General features: G+C 37.6%; 1 protein-coding gene across 1 annotated transcript; it reads left to right on the top strand.

Annotated features, from left to right (window-relative positions):
- The first annotated feature begins 142 nt into the window (after positions 1–142).
- LOC121454361 (cytochrome P450 2C25-like) lies at positions 143–25,564 on the top strand. The gene is made up of 9 exons (XM_041661661.1): positions 143–344; positions 1,853–2,015; positions 2,486–2,635; positions 7,454–7,614; positions 10,618–10,794; positions 15,009–15,150; positions 20,603–20,790; positions 24,031–24,172; positions 25,112–25,564. The coding sequence occupies exons 1-9, from the start codon at positions 177–179 to the stop codon at positions 25,291–25,293; spliced, it is 1,473 nt and encodes a 490-aa protein (XP_041517595.1). The 5' UTR covers positions 143–176; the 3' UTR covers positions 25,294–25,564.

Here is a 25,564-nt window from a genome sequence, read left to right as displayed (position 1 = left end):
GACCATCTTATTTTTATTTCGATCAGAAGGACAAAGTCTACTTGAGAAATAGAGAGGTTAAAGGTTATCTGATTTACCAGCCAGTGCTGTTCCAAAGAAGACATATTGATTCAGCAGGTAGTGTTATAAAAGCTCCATGCTGGCTGAGCACAGCTGTGTCAGGCAGAAGGATCTCCATGGATGCAGTTGTGGTCCTGGTGCTCAGCCTCTGCTGTCTGCTTCTCCTCTCACTCTGGAGACAGAGCTCTGAGAGAGCGAAGCTCCCTCCTGGCCCCATCCCTCTCCCAGTTCTTGGCAACTTCCTGCAAATAGATGTGAAGGACATCAGCCAGTGCTTGACCAATGTAAGTATTCTCTGTGCTCCTCCAACACCTTGACAAAGAAGATAAACTGACAGTTGCTTTAGATGAAAATCTAGTATTTGGGGCAATATAGTTATAAATAATTACAAATTCAAAACTCTTGCGAAGTATTGTGTACCTTATGACACTTATAGGTGACCATTGTCTGGAATTCAGTAATGAGTGAGGTTTCAGGTGAAAGGACATTTACTTCTTCACATTTTATTAAACAAAAAATTCCACAAAATTGCACAATTTGTGAATATTTCCTGTCTAACAAAACAAAAACCACATCTTTTCCATTATTTTTGGATGAAGACCAATAGTGAGTAATGATTTATTGAATAAGTCATTAATAATAATGAAATAATAGAATTTTAGAAAAACATTTTTTCTAATTACATCTATTTGATGTTGCACTCTAACAAAGTAACTGATTCCTAATTTAACTAAACACCAAGGACAAGGAATAACACAAGAAATGCAACAGAGAAGCCAAGATTTCAACATATTTGGTGATGTTTATATCCAGCCAGAGAAGGAACTATTTTTTTCCAGGAAATATTGCATGCCTATGGTGCAGCTCCCGTGGTGCCCACTCTCTGTGTTTGTAGTAGCATTATGCCAAATCTTGTTCCTCAATGGAATCAACTGTAGTGACTTACAGATTTGTATTTTGAAAGTAAGTGGGCCTTTACATTGCTGCTTTATTGCTGCATCATTTTGTCTATTCGACTGGACCACTTGCCTTTATTTGTGAGTACCAGACAGTTTCTATCACATAACTCTATAATATAATTTGGTATCAGTTATTGTTATATCTCAAACAGCATTTTTACTCCTTAGGAGTGACTTGACTATTCTTGGTCCTTTAGGTACTGTCATCTGCTCTTTTTCTAAACCTGTAAATATGGAACCAGATATCTGATGTATAGCATTAAATTCATAAATATAGTAATATGAGTTTAGCAGTATGTGTGTTTGTTATTCGGTTTCTGTTTCTTCTCTGATCTTCTGACTACAGTTGCCAGTGGTTGAGGAAAGTGTCTCCACACCTGTGGGCTGGACTTCTGTAGGTCAGAGTGGAATGGCCTCTGTTCAAAGAGGGTGTTTGTTCCTGAGTTGGGGACTGAGACATGGTGGGAAAGATGGGAGGGTTGATGGTGAGTATGTTGGGCAGGTGCTGAGACAGAGGGGGCAGTCAGTAGGCATGTATATTTCCTGTATGGAGTTCTGGTGGTCAGCGTCCTGCTGAATGTTTTGGTGTGAAAATTCATTGTAATCCTTGTATGAGAACTACCTGAGTCTTGAACCATTATATGGTTTTCTGAAGGTGATCAATAACACCCTAATATGATATAAATAGGCTTCACAACCATTTGAAATTGAGCTTTGCCTGACTAAAAATATTAAAATACAGTGAGTGATATTATCAATGTGAATGAGGTTGACTCCATGGAGATTAAAATGGCTTTTTTGCTAGTATTTACATTTTTCTTTTCAATTTTTAGTTCTCAAAAGTCTATGGCCCAGTGTTCACTCTGTACTTTGGCATGAAACCCACTGTGGTGTTGCATGGGTATGAAGCAGTGAAAGAGGCTCTGATTGATCATGGGGAAGAGTTTGCTGGAAGAGGAAGCTTCCCAATGGCTGAAAGAATTAATAAAGGTCTTGGTAAGTTACTATACATGTTCATATGAGGGATGCAGTGTTTCTGTTGAAAGTGAAGACCGAAAGGAGGGGTGGAACTTCTTCCCCTAGGTACAGGTTGGACCTCTCTGCGGTTTCCACCCATCAAATCTCTCATTTGTTCCTAGAATATTTTTCTAGTGCTTTACCATTTATTTTTTCTGAATTTTTAATTTTTTCAAAAAATCCATCTTTTCTCATTGTATATACCAACCCCAGTTCACTTATCTCTTCCTCCCACTCCCTTCAACTTCCCCTCCACCACACCCTCATCCACTCCTCAGACAGTGTAAGGCTTCACATGGGGAGTCAACAAAGTCTAGCACATTGCTTCGAGGCAGGACCAAGGCCCTCTCCACTATATGTAGGCTGAGCACGGTATCCCTCTAAAGAGAATATATTTCTGAAAGCCAGTGCAAGCAGTAGGGAGAGACCCTGTTTTTCTATTTCTTTAGGCATTATTTTTAGCAATGGAAACAGATGGAAAGAGATAAGGCGCTTCACTCTCACAACTCTGCGGAATTTGGGCATGGGCAAAAGGAACCTTGAAAACCGTGTTCAAGAGGAAGCACAGTGCCTTGTGGAGGAACTGAGGAAAACCAATGGTAAGTGCAGATTTCTGCATTTGCATTTTAGTCAAGGTGTGTGTGTATGTATGCGTGATGTTGATCACACCTATTCTAAAATTTTCTTTGTTTTTAAATCAGAAACAATGAATATATGTTTCATGCTAATTTTCTTTTTAGCTGAATTTCCAGGAGCACAAGTGTACTTTGTCTTTGTGGATCGTTCCATCATGGAATAACTGCTATTGATAATAGTGGCAGAGCCCAATCAAAGGATATTTGTTTTCATTTTCTTGGATTACAGAGCTTTGAGGAAATTAACTAAGCAGTATAGGGATTCTTCTAGGCCAATGTTTACAGTCCTGGGTAACATGCAATTTATACTTTCCTTTTCTTAGCCTAGTATAATAGAATTTTCATCAATTATTTTGTCTGCTGTAGCATGATCTTAAAATTGTATTGTCATTTGTTTAAAAATTATTAACTACATTGAGAATTTTATACAATGTGTTTTTATCATGATCATCCACCATCTCTACTGAGACACACCCTAGTTTTCTACCTATTCTGTTTGGTGTTGTCTATTTAATAATCACCTAACATGATTTGTGCTTGGCCTATAAGATTTTTGTAAGAAAAACTTTATTAGTGCTTTCAGAATTTGGTACGTGTTTGAAAATATGTTTTAAATAAAATAGAATTACATAATTCCTCCTGTTTTCTTATTCTATCATTTTTCAGATGCCCTCCCTTGCCTTCTTCTAATGCCTTCTCCACTGTCAAGTTGATAGCCTCTTTTTGTTTGATTATTGTTATACACACACACACACACACATGTCTCTCTGTGTGTTTTTTGTGTTTGTATACACACATATATAAACAACCTCTTGAGTAATCTTTGTTGTTGGTTATCATATATATGGTTTTGGGGCTGATTTTAGTTCTTATAATCTTTCTGCCTTTTCTGCTGTGATGTTCCCTTAGTCATAGATGTGGCAGTTATGATGTATTTGTTTCAGTTAATGCTGGGAGCGCCAAAATCTGTTGGTGTCTGCATTATGTCCAATTGTGGCTTTCGGTGATGATCTCCATTTACTGTAAAAAGAGATCTCTTTAATAATGGGCGGTAACTACGTTTACCTATTCATATAGGGTTATGATTCTGAATACAATTAAGAATTATGGCAGTCAAGCAGACTAGGTAGTATAGCCTTTTCTACGGTCTATCCCCTCACTAGCCCTACACAGATGCCTCAATTTTCATCACATTCATCCTTCTCCCTCTAATTCTTCTCATACATACCCATCTTTTCTTCCAAACACTTTTTTTTTGTAATTTTCCTTAAAAAACAATTGTGCTTGTCAAAAATTCTTCTATGTGTGACCTTCCACCAAAACATGATCGATTTATTAGGGGCTCTTGGAGGAAATTGGCCCTTCCTCTTCCAGAAGGTAGTAATTGTCAATAACTCCTCCGTTATTGGTAGGACAACATGCCCAAATTCTGTGTCCATGAAAGGATCTTTTCTGGCATTGGTTTGCACAGGTCTTGTACATCCTGTCACATTTTCTGTGAGTTCTATCGTGCTCTGCCCTGCTGCACCCAGAGGACACCATTTCCTAATAGATATCTACCACCTCTGGTTCTTAAGATCTTTCTGTCTCTTCTTTTTCAGTCATCCCTAAGTCTTCTGAGGAATCGGTAAAGTACATAATTTATATTTAGGGTTGAACTGAATTTAGCCTATTCTCAGCACCTTTATCTTTTGTAGCCTCTGTATTTGTCATCATCTACTGTAAACAGAAACTTCTATGATGGTGTATGAGCAATATCCTGTATGTGTGGCTTTCTTCTGAATTATGTTTGACTTATGAGAAGTTACACGTTTAAAGAAAAATGACTTACCTTCTCTTGAGAGCTAAGAAGTGCCAGTAGGTTCTTAACTACTGATGGGACTTTGTACCCACCTACCCTCTTCATACTGTGATATGGTCTGGCTTAAACTTACATGAGTCTTGTGTATATATATTAGTTGTAGTTGATTAATACTAACAGATTCATCTGTTAATAATCTGTTTAAAAAGCCATCATCTGTACTTCTCAAATTATTTTGTAAAATAGAAAATGATGAAACACTTCCAAAAATCTTTGTACAATGTTGGTATTTTCATGATATCAAAACTAGACAAAGCATAAAAGAAAGGAAAAAATGAAGGAACAAAGAAAGAAAGAAAAAAGTAAAGGAACAAGGAAGAAAAAAGTAAAGAAAGAAAGAAAGATTATAGGCTAACATTTCTGATGAACATGAAAAGCAATTTTTTCAATAAAGTATTTATAACCAAATTCATATTTCATCAAAACGATTATCCAGTGTAATCTAATTGGATTTATTCCCAAGCTCTAGGAATGGTTAAATGTATGTAAACCAATAAATGTAAACAACTTCATTATTTCGTCTTACATGGCACATCTGTTTTGAATTACATTCTATCAAAACACATATGACAGCACAAATATGCAAGATGCACAAAGAGAAAACAAGGAAATTATTTATTAATTAAATTAAGTCTTTAACTAAACATGAACTACTTTTGCTAACCTGTTGACTCTGTCTTTTATCCTGCCAGTCATTCCTGCCCAAGGTCAAAATTCTTTTGTAGAAAATGAATCACTTTCTTTTGCTACTGCTATAAATGCTACTTACCTAAGACGTTCTTTTTTTGTTTTACTTTTTATTTATTTATTTATTAAAAATTTCCATCTCTTTTCCTCCTCCCATTTCCCTCCCATGACCCCTCTCCCAAACCCTCTCTAGTCCTAAGAGAAGTCAGGGTGCCCTGTACTGTGGGAAGTCCAAGGCTCTATCCAGGTCTAGGAAGACCTAAGAAGTTCTTGATGTGAAAAATTGCATTAATTATTTCATTTCTAAGGACTTCAAGTTTTTTTCCCAAATAAAATGAAAGGAAAGATTAAAAATCAAATTTAATCTGTGAACAGCATGTTTACACATAAGAAAAGTTCTTTCATCCTTCACTGTTTTTGACTTAAATAAATCATTTTCTGATAGCATATAATATAATCATGTTTTTATACCCTGGCATATGTACAGTAATATTACGGAGCTTCATGTTATTCAAATGTTTAATAATTTATTCAGAATCTTGTTTTTTATGTGACCCTTATGTGAGGTCTACAGATTTAAGTTTTGGATCTGCTTGCATGTAAAGTATATTTATGATATGTTCAAAGTCATTTTACTATAGAAAAGAGATCAGAAGAAACTGTCCTGAGAGCTGAAGAGATGCTTTATCACTTGAGAGAGAATGCTCCTTTGAAGAATCAGTAATGGGTTCCAAGTGCAGGTGTCAGGCAGCTCCATGAGATCTGACATGCTCTCCTAGCCTCCACAGATCTCTCTCTCTTTCTCTCTCTCTCTCTCTCTCTCTCTCTCTCTCACACACACACACACACACACACATACACACACACACACACATACACAGACACACATACACACATACACCTGTGAATTCATGCACACAAATGAAAATAAGTCTAAAAAAGAAATTTTATTATGATTTTTGACCTGAAATATCATATGTGTATATATGTTACACAAATTTTAAGCATTATATTGCATAGTAATCTAATAATGGTGATTTTGAGAGATGTTTATAAATCTATATACTGCACTGTTTCTCAGATATGTTGTGTAGAGTTTGATTGAGCATAATCACTGTTTACTTCTTTTAAAAAATAAACATTATTGTTACTAATACTGTATATATTGTGGGCTTCATATAGATATTTCACATGAGGGTAACATGTGCTTCGAACAAATCTTCCTACCATCACCTTTCTGGCCACCCCATTTCCATTTTTTTCTATTGTATCCTTCCCTGGGACTCTTCATTTTAATTAAAAAGATTGGTTTTTTATGTGTATAAATGTTAGCCTGCATATACATGTGAGAACCACTTGTGTACCTGGTGCCAAAGAAATAAGAAAATTGTGTTATATTCCTCTGGAACTGGGGTTACAATAAGTTATGAGCCACTGGGAGGCTCCTCAGAACTGAACTTTGGTCCTCTAAAACAACAGAAAGTACTTTAAAAGCAGAGCTCTCTGTCTAGCACTGACCTTGTTATACTTTGTGTCTACTTTTCGAATGTTGTGTTTACTTTTTCTGGATAAGATTCCTTTTTTTAAATGATGAAATGAGAAAAGGGAAGTCTCTATCACTGCTCTCTTGTTGTCTCCCCTCTTGGAATTTAACTGTAATAAGAAAGTTTTCATTTTATTTAGTAATGCAAACAAATCCACATGGAAGTTGCTGTTCTTGAAATTACACATTATTCTCAAGTAACAAGGAAAAATTCTCCACACATTTTTTCTTCTAATACCAGAACTCACCTGCAGTGGGGTTCCTCCTTCCTAGGATCAATATTTGCTTCTTTGGATTCCTCACTGTGGCTGCAGATATTTCAGGTGTACACTCTTCTACATTCATCTGAGTGGTATATGGAAACTAGACATTGTAGTAAGAAGCAGTTCTGTTCTGAACACTAGAAATTTTAGGTTTACAAAATCTTTTGTTTTCTTGCAAGTACCATATAGTTTAAAGTGTAAACATTGCTATATCAGATATGGTCTGTTTTTCTATAGCTACTGTCGATGAGGCCACCTCAAATTTAAGATTAAAGTGATACATTGATTCTACATATAATGAATGCTTAGCTGTTAAAAAAATTGTAGATAGGATATGGTTTACAACTTCTAAAGACTCCTTACATGTTCACAAAACCAAAACAATCTCTTTGTCCATTTTAATGGTATTTTTTTTACTGTTTGCTCAGGTTTACCGTGTGACCCCACGTTCATCTTGAGCTGTGCTCCGTGTAATGTCATCTGCTCCACTGTTTTCCAGAATCGTTTTGATTACAAAGATCAGGATTTTCTTAACCTGATGGAAAAATTAAATGAGAATGTCAGGATTCTGAGCTCCCCCTGGATGCAGGTGAAGTCAAGATCTTTTCCTCCTAAAATCATATTTTTGGTCTTTCATTATCACAAATCAAATTCAATATGTACTGAGAATTGAGGTGGCCTGACAACATAGTTTTGAATAACATATTATGGACAGAATATCAGGAAGGCCGGTCTACATCCTTTGTTATACAAATAGCAAAACTAAATGGCAGTTTCCAGATTGGTTCAAGGCTGCTAGTTTTGTACCCCTTGGTTTTCCACTTGATATCCAGAGAAGTTTTTGTATATTGCATTCATATCTGGAAGTGTGGCCAGTTGTTCACAGGACATTCTTCTATGCATAATTCTTATCTTTTTGACTATTAAACACATCCTTATCATATTACTAGGCAGGAATATTTTAGTTTAGAAAGAACATTCCATAAAAGGAGAAAGAATATTAATGACAATGAAATCTGTCAGGAAACACTATTTCCAGTGGTTTCATGTGTCTGCTGGACACATTTGCCCTAGTTGACAAATAGACAGGTTGAAATGTGAAGAGGAGTGTGGCCCACATACATCTTATCAGAGTTATCCTAGACTGAACTGGCATCTCCTGAACTCTCCACAAGAATGGCTGTATTCCAGACTGCCCAGTAAATCAAGACACCAGGCAGTCAGGCACTACTAAGGTGAGCAAATGTATGGTGTGCTATGGGAGAGACAGAAAAACAGTTCATGTTTTCTGGAGAGAGAGGCACACCTGAATAGGGGAAACAGTGAGGAGTGGGCTGAAGTGGGTGACTTGGTTGCTAACCAGGGCTATGGTGATGTCTGGGACTTGGCTGCCGCCAAGGTTCATGTCTGGGTACATGAACATGCTGCAGCCTTGATCTGTGTTGATGTCCATAGCTCCTGAAACCACCTAAGGCAAAGAGGAAAGGGCTGTACAGGGTTGATTCTGTCACTTACTGTCTGAAACACTAGGAAGAAAATGGGTCCTACACCTCCTCCTGGCAGCACAGTAGATCAGGTCCTGTTGATAGGAGTGTGGGTGAGCCAGGTCTAAGAAGCTGAGCTTGGTGGATTTTACCCTGACTGCTCCTCATGAGCTGACCCTCCCCTTTACGAGCTGCAGCACTCATTGAAGCAGGCTGTGCTTCTAGCCTGGGCAGCACACAAGAGTGGACCCTGTTTACAGTGGCACAGGTGAGCTGGCCCTGAGGTTGTGAGAGTGGAATAGCTGGCCACACCCACTAATCTGCCATGTGGTGGTAAGGGCTAGGGAAAGATGTCCTCCTCCCCTTGCCACAGCCACCTGTGGTGTGCAAGAAACCTGACACTCCTCCTTACCAACCTCAGCACCTTTGAAAGCTGGTCCTGCATCTCCACAGGTAGTACAACACAGCTGACTCTATTGCCCCTATTGATTGGGGTGCAGGGCTGCAGGTGAACCAACCTAGATAATGTGAGTTTGTGAGGTTTGGCCTCTCCCCTCATCTGACTTATGAAAGTATGTGTGGAGGAAAGATTGCCTCCCCTCCTTTGTAGCCTGTGGCAGGTTGCAGCGCTGATCCTGAGGTCATAATATTAGGAGAGTTGCCTCTGCCCCTTATTAGCTGCAGCACTTGGGAGATTGCCCCTGCAGCTAGCCTGGGTAACAGAGTGGATCCTGCTGTGATAGTGTAAGTGTAGGAGAGCCAACTCAGAAGGTATGAAAACAGCTCTTCCATTATAAAGGCTGAACTAACCAGAGCAATGCCAGGGAGTTCATCCTAGTCATGAGGATAGGGAGAGAGATGGGGAACTGGCCAACAGTGCAACTACCTAGGCTCGGATCTAGGGTCATGAGGTGATGCACCTCAACATCCATCCCAATGGTAATCTGTTGGAGAATGTGGAGGAGCTGGTCCTACAGATTAAGGCTGCAAGATCGTCACAGTGCAGGGCAGCAGCAGGACATCTACAAAGTAAGGGCCAGTATTGATAGTGTAGGAGAAAGCATAGACCCCGAGACAGTCAATGACTCTGTGCAGTGAACACTTGCCAAGCAATGTTATATGGGTAAAAGGGTGTACTGCCTGACTCACTTTGCCACAATACAGCTTCCATGATAAAACTTTTTCTTTTTACTCTTAAATTTTATTCTGTTTTATTTTGGGGCAGTTTAAGGACTGAGGGTGGATGTGTGGGGTTATGGGAGTAGATGGGTTTGAGATGTATGGTGTGAGGGACACAAATAAATAAATAAATAGCAAGTTAAAAAAGGAATACCTGTGAGCATAGAGAAACCCCTAAAGGCTATGTCACACTTTTGCTTTCAAAGTCTCTTGGAGCCCCACCCACTTCTGATTATTTATTCCATGTCATAGTCTAGTTTATAAGAGTTAAATATGCATGTGCTACTTTTTTTCTATAAATTAAGTTTCATAACTCTTTTCACTACAGCCATCATCTAAAAAGTGTAAACGACAATTATTTACATAATTTCATACTTAAGACTTGTAGAGAATAAATGGTATAAACCATCAGTCAGTTCTCACAAATAGTCTTTATATTAAAAAAAAGGATTCATAAATGTTGAAACTTGATCATTATCTTTCCTCATTCAGACAGGAATACCCTCCCACCCCAGGTCTCTCTGTTATCACAAAGAATTGCTGTATGTATGAAATAAAACAACTCTTCCTTTTGCTGACCTTTTGCTAAACACTATTTTTCATTCATTTCTGAATCTACAAATCCATGTTGGTCTTGCTGTATATTGTGGATATGTTTCCTTATTTAAAAAGTTCTTTGTCAAGGACTGGAGAGATGGTTTAGTGGTTAAGAGTGTGTGTTTATCTTCTAAAGGACCTAAGTCCTATTCTGAGCATCCATTTTAGATGGTCCAAAACCACTAGCTTCAGGTGATCTGATATTTTTGGCCTCCAGTGTACCCACATACATGCCACACACATGTACGCATGCATACATAACATATACACGTCACATACATGACTAAAAGTAAAATAATATATCTCAACAAAAAATTTCTCTGATTTTGTAGGTCTGCAATAATTTCCCTTCACTAATTGACTATTGTCCAGGAAGTCATCATATAGTATCAAAAAATGTTGAGTATATCAGAAATTACCTTTTGGAAAGAATAAAAGAGCATCAGGAATCATTGAATGTTGCAAACCCTCGGGACTTCATTGATTATTACCTGATTAAACTAAAGCAGGTAAAATATTAATATAAATTTATTTATTGTCTGAGTGTGTTGTGGTTTTTTGAATCCTGAAATGTTTGTCAGAGATGGTTTAAGTCATTATCATTTGAAAAACTGTTTTAGTATTTATTATGTGTTGGGATGCACCATATGGATACTGATAATATAAAGGGAATTTGTTAACTAGAACACATTGGCTCTGTTCTTTAAAAACTGTAGGGGAGAACAGTCATACAAAGGGCAGGTAATGTGGGAAAAATTCTAATCAAGTGAAAATAGCCAACTATCATGGCAGTGTGAATAGTTTCACCATAAATGTGCGTATTGTGTGGCTAGAAATCCTGCATAGCTAGTGAGTTAAAATAGATCTGGCCAAATTTTTACTTTAAAAGGATAGATACGGGAGTTAGTTTCAGAAGGATTGAGTGATGTAAAGAGAAGTGTGTGGTGGGAAGAGAAGGTGTATGGAAGAATGAAGCTTTGAGTACAAGTTCAATTTAATTTTCACCAAAGGGGTTGAGAATTGGTATCTATTGGGTATCTTGACAGCATGAACTGCATTGACACTGTGTAGTTTATTGAAAAGATAATTTTCCATTGAATTTTTTTGGAACTCAGAAAAAACACTTGACTCTAGATTATTGGGTTTGGTGTGGGCATTGATTCTATTCCACTGGTCTTATGTGTAGTAATACTTAATAACCTGGCATCTGAGTGACCTGTTCTTGCTGGGTTTTCTAGACCAGACTATTTTTTCTAGTTTTTGCATTTTGTCTGGCTTTTAGAGACAGGGTTTCTCTGTGTAACAGTCCTGGCTGTCCTCGAACTTGATTTGTAGGCCAGGCTAACATCAAGCTCACTGAGATCTGCCTGTCTCTGCTTCCCAAGTGCTGAGATTAAAAACATGCACCACCACTGCCTGGCTAGTTTGTAAAATATAGCTCACAGAATTAGTTCACTGAGTGTAAAGCGGTATCTCAGGATCCTAGCCACATATCACTTACATTATGTTGGTACCATATGTGGTTACAAAGTACTGCAACTTCCAGCTCCTTTTAGTTGGAAAGCAATTTCTTACCATGATAAAACACACTACACCACTACTGGTCAGTCCTTTCCGTTCACACCATGCTTAGCAGTTGTTAGTGTGGTTTCTGTATGTCCAGACTTGCCTACGATCAATGGATCATCTAAACTGGCTCAGTATATGTGGCATCTAATTTCTGTTTTCTTCCATTTGAATGAAATCTTGGACATTCATCTAAGTTCACCTTGTTTCACTACTTCCTACTTTTTTTGTAGCAAACTTCATTTTCATGCATTAATAGCACAATGCACTCATTCCTAACTGATGGATATTTGTTTTATTTTGGCCTGAGGCTTCTCTAAGCTATATATATGAACATATATTGGCATCACTTCCTCTGACTATATCTCCAGGACTGGGGTTTCTGAGTCAAATAATAATATCTTTATTGTTTTCTTTTTTGAGAGGCTGCTTAAAAAGTTACATTAATACCATATTTCATATCTATAAGATCCACTACTTTCCAAATAGCTGGCGAAGTTGTCATTTTGAAATTTAATTATTAACAATTATAGTATGAAGTGGTACCTCAGGACTGATTTGATTTGTATCTCCTTAAACAGTGAGAATGGACATCTTTTCATGTGCTGTTTTGCCTTTTCATGTCTTCAGAGTATTTTAATTCTAAAATTTTTGCCCATTGGACTGCTTGCTGCATGGAGCTATACAATCATGTATTTATATAGGTAGAAACCTTTCCACATGAATGGCGTAGAAACATATTTCCATCCTGTAGGTTGTCATTTGCACATTCTTAGTTATGTCTTGAATGCATTAACATTCTGTTATGGGTGAAGTCTTGTTTATCTAGGTTTTGATGTTTTGATCTGTAATCTATGAGTACAAATCATAAAGAATGAGGCTTATCCTTGTCCATGTTTCTTTACACTTCTAGCATTCTTCTTTCATGTAGGTATTCTGTTGTTCTGTCATCATCTGATACAGACTCTTCCTTTAGATGGAGCAGTCTTGGAACTCAGTTTAAAACATTGGCTGTAGGTGTTTAGGTTAACTCCTTGCTATCAAAGCTCTATTGGTATTGATATTGATTTGTGTGTCAATACTTCATTACACTCATTACTGTAGCTCTGCAATAAGATTATTAAATAATCATTCTATGTTTGATACATTTTTGTTTTTATTTTTTGCAATATTTTTTTAATTCTTTGAGAATTTCACGAGATGTAATTTTAACATAATCCTCAACTTTGGTTACCCTCCTTTTTATCCTCTTAACTCTTCTCACCAAACTTTGTGATTTCTTTTTTCCCCTTTTCAGCATTGAGTCCAATGTCTGTTGTTCACCTAGCCTCAGGCCTGACATGTAATCAAACTACTGGCGGGGGGCGGGGCACATTATTGTAGGAAATTTACTACCCCTTCCCATGAACTAATCATCTAGAATTGGGGGTTCATGTTTCTCCCCATACTTTGTTGTATTTTTATCTGATGGAGCCTACACAGTTTTGGGCAGGCTGTCACAGTCATTGTGAGTTCTCATGTTCACCTGTCGTTTTGTGTCCAGAAAACACAGATTCCTTGATGTTATTGATCACAAATGAATCCTACATTTCTGCCCCCTCTTCCACAAAGATCCTTAAACCTTCTGGGGAGGAGTGTGTTCTTGGTGCGGGACAAATGTCTATATTCTGTCAATTATATTTTAAATGACCCGTGGCCAGGCAGGAACTATAGAAAAGATAGTAAGACAAAGTAGAGGCAGGTCAACGAGAACAGGGAAATTCTGGGAAGAGGGAAGCTCCATCTACAGTCCTGTCTAGACACAGAAGCAATATGTGACTATGCCACTGAAAAAGGTACTGACCCATATGGCCAACACAGATAAGAATAATGGGCTAATAATGTAAGTTAAAAGAGTTAATAAGAATCCTGAGCTAATGGGGCAATCACTTTATGATTAATGCAGACCTCTGTGTGATTTTTTTTTTGGATTTAACAACTGTGGGAATGGGTCAGGACGTAGGGGTAATCATGATTTAGGGGTAATCAAGAAACAATGCTTTATTCTGTGTACATTTAACCATTGGGTATCTCTGTATTAATTGCTGTCTCCTGAAAGGAGAAGTTTTTCTGATCAAAAGTAAGAGATCTATGTTCTATGAATATAGTAGTAAGTCATTAGGAATCATTTTAGCATTATTCCCATTAGTCTATTAGAGTAATAGTTTTGACCACCAATTCTTAGACACATAACTGTGACAGATATGGGTCTTATGTAACATGGTGGCTCTTAGACCCAATCTGCCCTATATCCAAAGAATATCAGCATAGGAAAAGGCACTTGTACATTTGTGTTTGTTTCCTGCTGTGTTTCTCAAAATAGCTGAGATAATCAATCCAGAAGTCATCAACGGATTGATGGGTGGATAGATACGAACTGTGGGATACACATGCAAGGATATGTTACTTTTCAAAATAAGAGAAAATTTAGTAATTAATGCATTAAGATTGAATAGGTTTATTTAATTCAAGACAAAAAATCTTATTACAGACCTATTTAGTTTAATAGAGAATGCTCAGAGATAGAATCAAATGTATTCCACTGTTCTTTACCATATTGAGAACACAGGACTTCAATTTTATGTATAAACCTGTATATATCCCCAAATTAGACCTATCTCACATTATTCCTCTTAAAGTTTTGAGAGGACAGAATACATAATGAATAAAATGTTTCCTTTATGTTTTGAAGGCATGAGTGTACAAAACTGTATATGTTTAAGTGCAGACAATCACATCATTGCAAGAGTTAGGCTAGTCAGGAATTTAGGGTGAAATAGAAATTTATGAAAATCTGTGCCACAGATTTTGAAATTATTTGTTAATTTCTTCTCTACTCTACATTTAAGTATCTTTGTTGGCAATAAAATAAAATAAAGATTTTTGTTGAAGTCCTATTATTAAAAAACTTGCTCATAAATAAAACATTATGCCACTAACTAGACCCAAAATCTATACGACTCAGTAAACTTCTATACAGTTAGAATAACCATTTGGAATGAATGTTACGGAATTTTATTTAAATTTTACACATCCAGTGAACTTGAAATTATAAAGTCATTGTAATTAGATGTTGCGATAAAGAATTTATCAGATCATTGCATCAAATTATTCATAGGCAAGCCACAATGAACAATCGGAATTTACACTTGAAAATCTGGCAGTGACTTTGTTTGACCTGTTTGCTGCTGGGACAGAGACAACAAGCACAACACTGAGATACGCTTTACTGCTCCTGCTGAAGCACCCTGATGTCACAGGTGAGGACACAGGTGGTGACCACAGTGTTCTTATAAGATGGTAGAAAGAATCTGCTAGTGTCTGTGTGTTGTTTTCCTTAGAGAAGTCTCAGTCCTTCACCGTCTATGCCATTCACTGACTGTAGTAAACAGCATGACGAAGAGAAACAGACTGTAAGACAAACAATCAAATTCTAGTCAGTGTGTGAGATTTCTGGAGGGTAATCTGAAATAGGCATGACCAGCATACATTGTCCTTCAGATACATGTCCTTTTATTCTTAAGTCATGTTTTTAGGTCAGCTAAAATCTTCTAGATTTCTTCTTTCATTCTTATGAATCAACTTTGGGAAGGAGAAAAGAAAATTCATCTCACTGAAACCTAGACTTTACTGAGTCTGGCTGGGATAATGTGCCTTCTGAGAAGATTTCAAAACATTTAGATTCTCTAGTAAGATTTTTGATCGATGAAGAAAATGTAGATTAAGAAATTTTGTCAGTTAAGAAATCCATTTTCTTAAACTTTTGTTGAACAATAATCTTTTCAACTGTACCAATAATGTTTTCTTTCGCATTGCAGTTTAAAACAGATCCAGTGGTCCAGCACATACAAAACACACCCTCCCTTCTGTGCCCAATACATGATAAAAGCACAAACATGAATCATATTTTTTAGGATAGGAAGAGATAACAAGCAGCTAAGAATGCTTCACTAAATTACTAAAACATTACTATGAGGGAATAGAAAAATATAAAACAGGAAAGATGATCTTGAAACATAAATGTTAGATGAACATACATGAAGTAAGACACACAAGCTGTGGATATATAACTACAGACATGTAAAGATTCTGGTTCCAAAGCAATAGCAGCTTAAGAAGAGAACAAGTTGAATATAGGATGCTGGACTTGTTGAAGTTCCCTTCCTATTCCCATTCAGCATGATACACCCCTCCAGGAAAATAAAATTCTTAAAAGAAACTGAGTCTAAGAAGCCCTTTAACTGATGCATTGATGAATGACAAAGGACTGAGCAATACATAGGGATGAACGTGGAAGCTGGCAGCATTTGAGTCCCCAAATTCTAGATCTTAGAGTCCCTTCTCTGCCTTGTTCCATGAATGTGAGCAGTGGCATCACTCATCCAGACAAAAGGAATAAATCAGCACTCCTTATTTCATCAATATAATAGACAACATTTTCCATGTATTTACCACTATGGATTGAAAACACCAATCCAAGACACAGACTCATGGTGTTTTCAGGACTGAACAGAAGCATGGAACCCTTCAGGGAAATACCTGAGTCACACATAAACTTTTCCCATTGAGACTAGACCAGAATTCTCAAAATCATCTGGCTTCTTTTGTGTTTATAAAATAAAAGGCAGAAGAAACCTCTAGGTCAACCGTTAGTTTTGTTCAATTTTTCATTTCTACATAAAATTTGAGAGATAATATTTTATCCTATTATCTGAAGTAAAGTAACAGGAAGTCATAAGATCCAGGAATCTGAATAGCAGTTGTCAGAGGGTAAGAGTATCATAGCAGTTGTTGGGTACCACCTCTGGGAAGCTCCCAATTCAACATTTCCCATATGGGTGCTGTAGGTGTGAACATAAAGAGGGAATGAAAGGGAAACAACTGTAGTGTAGTGCTCTGTTAATTGAGAATATATTCCCAGCATTTCAAAGTATCTACTAAAATTTCCAATAAAATTACAACTCAAAAAAGGAAAATTACAAAAAAACCTCAAAACCCCCCTAAAAACAAAAAAAAAACAATAAAGGAAAATTACAAACAGGTAAAATATAATCAGATATAAGAAGGCTGCTAAAATTCAAAATAATTATACTTCTATGCTAATAAATAATATTTATGCAATTTTAATGAATCTAACAAAGAATATTTTTATTACAAAGTATTATAATTCAATCTGCTGTTTTTCCCTTTTAGTGAAAATGGATTTTTTTCACATAATTTATCATGATTGTGGTTTCTTCTCCCTCTACTCCTTCCTGAAATTTCCACCTTCTTTCACACCCATATACCTTTTTTTCTGCTTCTCATTAGAAAACAAGCAGCCTTCTAAAGAATAATATATAAAATAATTGAATGTAATAGATATAATATGACAAACAAAAATAATACTTTAAAATTAGACAAAAGAAAGGGAAAGAACTCAAGAGAAGGCATAGGAAAGAGAAGCCATTTCTTTTGCATGCAAAGAATTCCACAATAACAATAAACTGGAAGCCATAATTTATTTTTTTTTAACTTTATTTTTTTGTAACTTTTTTTTATTGAGAAAAGAGAAAAAAAAAACAAATTTCCTCCTCCTCCCAGCCTCCCATTTCCCTCCCCCTCCTCCCACCCTTCTCCCCCTCCCCCCACTCCTCTCCCCCTCCCTCTCCAGCCCAAAGAGCAGTCAGATTTCCCTGCCCTGTGGTAAGTCCTAGGTCCTCCCCCCTCTGTGCATTTCTAGGAAGGTGAACATCCAAACTGGCTAGGCTCCCACAAAGTCAGCACATTACGTAGGTTCAAAACCCCGTGCCATTGTCCTTGGGTTCTCATCAGCCCTCATTGTTCGCCATGCTCAGAGAGTCCAGTTTTATCCCATGCTTTTTCAGTCACAGTCCAGCTGGCCTTGATCAATAGATCAGCTCCACTGTCTCAGTGGGTGGGTGCTCCCCTCGTGGTCCCGACTTCTTTGCTCATGTTCTCCCTCCTTCTGCTCCTCATCGGGACCTTGGGAGCTCAGTCCAGTGCTCCAGTGTGGGTCTCTGTCTCTGTCTCCATCCATCACCAGATGAAGGTTCTATGATGATATGCAAGATATTCGTCAGTATTGCTCTAGGATAGGGTCATTTCAGGTTCCCCATCCTCAGCTGCCCAAGGAACTAACTGGGACCTCGGCTTGGGTATCTGGGAGCCACTCTAGGTTCAAGTCTCTTGCTAACTAAGAACCGTGCTTCCGTGCTCCCCCATCCAACCTGGAAGCCATAATTTAATGCAAAGGACCTATTACATACCTGTACAAGCTCTATTCATGCTGCCTCGGTCTCCACGAGTGCGTATGTCCTTTGATTATTTTGATTTTAGAGAGCCTTTTATTCTTAATACCCTCCATCCCCTCTGATTTTTGTGCTCTTTCTGCCTCCTGTTCCACAGTGTACTCTGAGCACTATGGGAGGAGTTTAATGGAGACATTCCATTTAGGATAAGTATTCTGAGATCTTTCACTCTGTGCATAATGCCTGGTTGAGGGTCTCTGTACTTCTTGCTCTCTGCTGCAAGATGAATATTCTCTAAAATGACTGAGCAAGATGCTGATCAATGAGTAGAGCAGAATGTCATCAGGATTCATTTTATTGCTATAATTTTTGTTTTATGTTTTGTTGTTTATGCTTTTTGTTTTAATACAGAAGTATTTGGTTTTACTATAGGTTTCAGGGCTATCTAGTCTTCCATTATAGACACCCAAGCAGTTTGAGGAATGGGTGTGATATCATGGAGTGAGTCATAAGTCAGATAAGTTCTTGGTTGGTTTTGTGCCACTATTGCCCTCGCATATCTAGGAGGCAAGACACCATTGTTGATTAAAGACTTTGTGGCTGGGTTGGTGTTTGTTTCTCTTTTGACAGTAAGCAGAGCATATTCCTCTACCAAAGATCCTGGAATATATGGGTGAAGTTTCCTTGTAAACATTGACTTGACTTCTCAATGTCCCAGAGTTTTGTACAATGAGACCTTGCTGTCAGTTTTGGAGAGCAACCTATGTCTTGACAATAGCCTGGGTTGTTTGGAGATTTTCTGGGAACTCCTTTGATCAAAACTCAATTAGATGTAACCTAATGCTGGTGTTAGAAGTTTCATTTGGTGAAAAGTGTTGTTTAGTTGGGACTCTACCTTACCTTCATATTATTTGGCTATTTCATTAGATCACCTTTGTATATGTTTCATATATATATATATATATATATATATATATATATATATATATATGAAGTTTCTGCTGTATTAAGATTCCATACATTCCCTCAAATGATGCTGAAGTTTACATGTCTCTACCTGTATTTCAACATACATGTCCCGTCTCTTCACCACTTAAGGCCTTGATTTGAGCACCACACCCAGTACATCCATAAACATTTATTCTATCTCTCTTCCTAACAAGGTCTTTCTGTCCTTCATAGTTCCATACCTAACCTCAGTGGTTCTACAGGTTGTAGCTTGGTTATTATTGATTTAAGAGCAATGTCCAAGTTTAAGTGAATACATATAATTGTCCTTGTGTGGTGTGGGAAATTCTTCTGTATATTTGTGACTTTATTGGTTAATGAATAAAGTAGCTGTTTTGTCCCTATGACAGGGTAGAATAGAGTTAGGCAGAGAAGACTTAACTGAATACTGGGAGGAAGAAGGTAGAGTCAGGGACATGCCGTGTAGCCCCACCACAATGGACAGAAAATTGCCGGTAAGCCATAGCCATGTGGTAATACACAGATGAATGAAATGGGTTAAGATGTAAGTGCTAACCAATAAGAAGCTAGAGCTAATAGGCCAAGTAGTGATTTAATTAATACAGTTTCTGTGTGATTATTTTGGAGTTGAGCAGCTGTGCGATTATTTCAGGGAACAAACTAACAGCCTCCTACAACAAATTCAAACTCCAATATGTGCTAGTTAAATCCACATAAAAATTGAGAGGGCATGCAAAGGAATTCTAGACACTAAAATCAAAGTTTACCTGCATTTTTTTCCGGATTGGCTCTGCTTGCTGGCAGCATGCCACAGCTTCTTTAAGAGAGTCTTCCTGATTCAGTGGTAGTAAACGAAAAATAAAAGGCAGTTTTGAAATAGTGTTTTCCTGGGTCATGCTGCCAGCAGAAACTCTGAGTCTTTCAGGAGGCCCTGATATGGAGCATTTAAATGGGGTTTGTGAACAGAGTGATACAACTTGCTTAATAGCATCACAGACCTACTGCAACCTGACCCAAGATCTGGGGTTGAAAGAATGGCTCTCAGAGGCAATGAATGGATCTCTGACATGCTGGACTGGGCAGAGACAAAAGGCAAAACAGCATTAGTCCTAATAATGGTGCTTAACATTTTAAGAGGCACTCCTGGACAAAAAAAGTATTTGAGATATATAATAAGACATATTCAGACATAAAAGACCTCCAAATAATTATATTGTTTTATGATATTTTTAATTACTTACAGTTTATTTATTGTTACAGCTACTAAGTAATAAATATATCCTGATCTATCCTAATATCTGTAGAGGATAGTGATATAAATCCACAACACAGCATTTCTGTATAAATATATGTTTAAATACATTTATCTATGAATGAAAAACGCACATTTACACTTATTTTGGAATATTCACATAGTGCTGTATATGGCCTGACATTGTGCCAAAAATGTTATTTTTCTCCTGTTTTCCCTTTTGTCACTGTGACCATATAGCTAAAGTCCAGGAAGAGATTGATCGTGTTGTTGGCAGAAACCGCAGCCCCTGCATGCAGGACAGGAGCCACATGCCCTATACAGATGCCATGATTCATGAGGTCCAGAGATTCATCAACCTCATCCCCATCAACCTGCCCCATGCAGTGACCTGCGACATTAAATTCAGGAACTACATCATCCCCAAGGTGAGCTTGTCTCTTCTCTGCTGCACCTCTGTGCTCTTGATGCTCACAGGTTCACAGTGTTGTTACAGTCCTCTGAGTTATCTGGTGCTGCTGATGGCTTATACTGCTTCACGGTGAGAGGGGCAGCTTTACCGCAGGTGCAGCTAGAACTGGTAATGACACTTCCACATTTGCTCTCTTCCAAATACAGTTCCGCAAAGTTTAAGCATCTCTGTTTGAAGGTCCACATTCTGTCAATTTTCCAAAAGTCCTTTCTGACTTGTTTTATTTTTTTATTAAAAAATTTCCGCCGCCTCCTCCTCCCCCCACTCCCCTCTTTCCCCATTCCATTCCCCCTCCCTCTTCATTCCAAAGAGCTGCCAGGCTTCCCTGCCCTGTGGAAAGTCCAAGGTCCTCCCCCCTCCATCCTGGTCTAGGAAGGTGAGCATCCAAACAGCCTAGGCTCCCACAAAGCTAGTACGTGCAGTAGGATCAAAACCCAGTGCCATTGTCCTTGGTTTCTCATCAGCCCTCATTGTCCGCCACGTTCAGCGAGCCGGTTTGATCCCATGCTTTTTCAGTCCCAGTCCAGCTGGCCTTGGTGAGCTCCCAATAGATCAGCACCACAGTCTCAGTGGATGGGCGCACCCCTCGCGGTCCTGACTTCCTTGCTCATGTTCTCCCTCCTTCTTCTCCTCATTGGGACCTTGGGAGCTCAGTCCAGTTCTCCAGTGTGGGTCTCTGTCTCTATCTCCATCCAACGCCAGATGAAGGTTCTATGGTAATATGCAAGATATTCATCAGTATGGCTATAGGATAGGGCCATTCCAGGCTCCCTCTCTTCAGCTGCCCAAGGAACTAGCTGGGGACATCTCTATAGACACCTGGGAACCCCTCTAGAGTCAAGACTCTTGCCAACCCTAAAATGGCTCCCTTAATTAAGATATGTACTTCCCTGCTCCCATATCCACCCTTCCTCCATCCCATTCCCCCAAGCTCTCCCCATCCTCCCCTTCTCACTTTTGTTTCCCCATCTCCCCTTGCCCCCATCACACCCCACCCCCAAGTTCCCAATTTTTGCCCGGCAATCTTGTTTACTTCCAATAACAAATTTGAGGAAGAAAAACTATGAAGAGAATTTTCTTAAACTAGAAGTCATAAGCAATGTGTAGTGGAGAAATCCATTATAAATATGTGTTTATACCATATACAGTCGGTGATCAAAAGTATACAATACATAGAACCATAAAATGAGCATAAAGAACAATTTTGAAAATAATGTACAGACTTTTGTGAATAAAATTCATCTCAAAGTGAAAATCAGTGTCCCTGGGCCATACTCAGACATAATTGGCTCCACAGTAAAGTAGCTCATATTCCATTCTCTTCATAGTTTTTCTTCCTCAAATTTGATAGAATTTTTACATTAAAACCAAGCTTTTGCCTTAAAAAGGAGTTTAAATTGATTCCTGATGTCATTATGTTTGTACTTATTTCATTTCTGTGGCCAATTATTGCTATTTTGAAGACATCACAAATTGCAGATGAAAAATGTAGAATTTTTATAGTAGTAATTTCTTTCAGAAAGTATGACATTGGTCCTCCTGGGATTCTTCTCTTTTGCGGGGAGGGTGGAGTGGGGCAAAACGATTTTGGTAAGGTTCCAGTTACTAACATCATGTGCTGATAATAGAACTTACTTCTCCAATTGACAGTAGGTTTTCTGTATCATAACAGACTTAGTATATGGGTTAGTGTATCTGTTTGGCTAAGGGACATTCTCAAGGTAAGATTGTTGATGTCTATGGTTAATATACAGAACTTAGTTATGTTTATATACTTAGAGCTAACTAACTAATAAGTATAACAAAGGTCAAAATAGGAATGGCACATTTACTCATATCTTTCTTGGGTTTAAAGCCTAGTTTGAGGTGAGTGTTGTATCAGCTAAACTTATACTCCATCATCCCTCTCCTTCAGGTTCATGACCCGACAGGTTTCTTTGTGATGTAGTCAAGTAGAATATTCTATTGTTCTACTTTATGAAACAACCAAGTTGATTCTTCATTCTGAGAAACAGGATAAATGATTTCATAGATGAGAATAGAGCCACTGATCTCATCAAAAACAAATAGGATAAGAAGGAACCAATGATCTTTGCCATATTCTGGCAGATTTTAGCCTTTCTAGGCCAAGAAGATTGTGCTGCCCCTTCAGAAACTCTCACTGTAGCAGAGAAGCAGTCACAGGCAACATGTAAACAAATGATTATGAATATCATTCATATCAATGTTCAATGCCTATTGATACTAGAACTTAATTTTCACATAATTTACATATATCAATAATGGTCTTTTTAGTTTTAAAATTTTAGACATATTTAGATAAACTGCTTTCTAATATGTGTTGGCAGCCTTGAAAAAGATTGTAGACCACATTTCTAGAAAGTGTAAAATGATATGAGGTTTGTTTTTGTCCTAGTTAAAGAGAACTTGCCTGCACCAGCTCCCAGCAATTTCTGTGTCTTCAGAAGTTTTATTGCTTTAGCTGTCACCAGATCATCTTACCTCCATCATACATTGTTTTATTTTATTGTCTCCCTCTTCTCCCCATTCCATTCCTCTTTTTTTTCTCCCAAATAATCCTCATCTTGCATTTCTGACACACACACACACATATATATATATTTATGCATATATATGTATGCATTTCTATATTTATGTTTGTACATTCACATAGACAGATTATATATAAGACTGAACACATATACTTCTGCACATAGCACTGCATTTTCTTTCTTATAATATAAATACAAATATAGATTCTGTAAGTGAGAGAAAAGGAGTGCCGTTTGTCTTTCTAAATCTTCCTTTTTGTACTTAATGAATGGTCTCCTATTCTGTTCAAAACACTCAATGAATTTTTCTACTTATAACCTAATTCACATGAAGGGTATGTAGACATATGTGATGAAGTAGAGCAGTTGGTGTTCAGAGAAGCATTAGTTCAATCTAAAGGAAAGGGAGAAGAGACTCAGAAATTTTAGTCCAAGTACTCATGTGAACATCATTGAAGTCACATCAGCTACAACACTGTGACTGACTTCCTCCCTGCTGCTTACTGTTCTGCCTGTTGAAATGTCCCTACTGTTCTTTGCACTTCATCCTAACTATGGACCAGAAGGTAAATCTGGATATTTTCATGATTTTTCTAAGCTCTATAATTTCTTTTAACTTTATTTGTTTTTATGTGTTGTTATAGGGAACAACGGTAATAACATCACTGACATCAGTGCTGAATGACAGCAAGGAATTCATTAACCCAGAGATATTTGACCCTGGCCACTTTCTAGATAAGAATGGAAACTTTAAGAAAAGTGACTACTTCGTGCCATTTTCAACAGGTAATAAAAATTCATTTCCATGGATGCAGGGACATGAGGATCTGTAGCGACTTATCTAGTGGCTCCCTAATGGCCAAAGATCAGGAGTATGACTTTCAGTGTTTATGCATGTCATGATAAAGAGATTTCTTCTTTGTCAGGTTATGAAAGTGAGGCTTTAATTGTTAATCCACTGTTCAAAACTCAGAAAGCTGGAGTACAGTGTGTTTGTATTCTTCCTTTAGCTACATCACAGAAATACCAAAGAAAGCAAAGGCCATTTACACTTTACTCACCGTGAAAATGGAGACGTCATAATTTACATTCAGGTCTTCTTTGCTGTGTCACTCACCTCCATACTCAACTATGTAATTACAAGTCTCCGCAATACCAAAAATTACTGAAACATCCCAAGTGCACTTGGTAAACACACAAATGAATAATGCTTCTTAAATTTCAGTTAAAGTAGGCCAATGAGAAAGACTCCCAGATCTCTGGGTTATTGGGGATATCAGTACATTTATCTTTCCAACTTGATATCTTAGTGCAAAAAATGGAACACCATTCTAATAAATGATTCCCTAGTTGCCTCAAAATTCATGTGTTGTGGAGAATCATAAGAAGAAATCACTTATCATTAATAGAATTTCATGAAGAGATCAGAGAGTTATTTGTGTTAACACAAAATTCCTCCTCAGTCTCCTAGGCAGCCTGATTATAGATGTGAATAACTATAACTAGTTAAAAAGTATTTTTGAACAATGTATTTCTTAATAGTATAGGTTATCTGAGAAACAATTGTGTTCCACATTTTTCTATTTGCCAAATTAATTGTTCTTTCATGCAGCCAAACGTCTATCCATCCACCTAAAACTTACCCTTCATTCATAGTCTCAGTTACAAATGCAGTGATTCTCAAATGCAAATGAGCATAGTAATCTTTGATTTTATCCCCCCTAGGAAAACGGATTTGTGCAGGAGAGGGCCTGGCACGAATGGAGCTGTTTCTATTCATCACCACCATTTTACAGAACTTTAAGCTGAAATCGCTGGTTAATGCTGAGGATATTGACACAACCCCGGTGCTCAATGGATTTGCCTCTGTGCCACCCCAATACCAGCTCTGCTTTATTCCTATCTAAAAAAAGAGAAGATTGCCTAGCCCAAGCTGTATTGTTTTCTGTAATTCTTCTCTAGATCATCATTCACCTCCTTCCCCATCTTGGACAAGATGTCCTTCCCTCCTCTCATGTATTCCCATTCTGTACCCAGGAAACACCTGTTAACTATTTTGCAACTTGTTGAATCACAGTAGAAATACATTGTTATATTCTGTTCTCTGCAACTGTGTTATTATTCCTTTTGCTAATGTGTATTTGGTCTTTAATTAAAATAGAACTTTACTGCAAATCA

The sequence above is a fragment of the Microtus oregoni genome, unplaced genomic scaffold (assembly GCF_018167655.1).
Source record: "Microtus oregoni isolate MIOR12 unplaced genomic scaffold, Mior012 000012F_ref0000307, whole genome shotgun sequence".
NCBI classification, from domain to species: Eukaryota; Metazoa; Chordata; class Mammalia; order Rodentia; family Cricetidae; genus Microtus; species Microtus oregoni.
This window is presented reverse-complemented; position numbering and strand designations above follow the sequence as displayed.

Bases quoted from the DNA above. Each gene is read 5' to 3' on its own strand.
- LOC121454361 (XM_041661661.1), top strand. From the start codon at position 177: ATGGATGCAGTTGTGGTCCTGGTGCTCAGCCTCTGCTGTCTGCTTCTC. The intron at 2,016-2,485 runs GTAAGTTACTAT...CTATTTCTTTAG, and splicing joins AAGAATTAATAAAGGTCTTG to GCATTATTTTTAGCAATGGA. The intron at 7,615-10,617 runs GTGAAGTCAAGA...CTGATTTTGTAG, and splicing joins TGAGCTCCCCCTGGATGCAG to GTCTGCAATAATTTCCCTTC.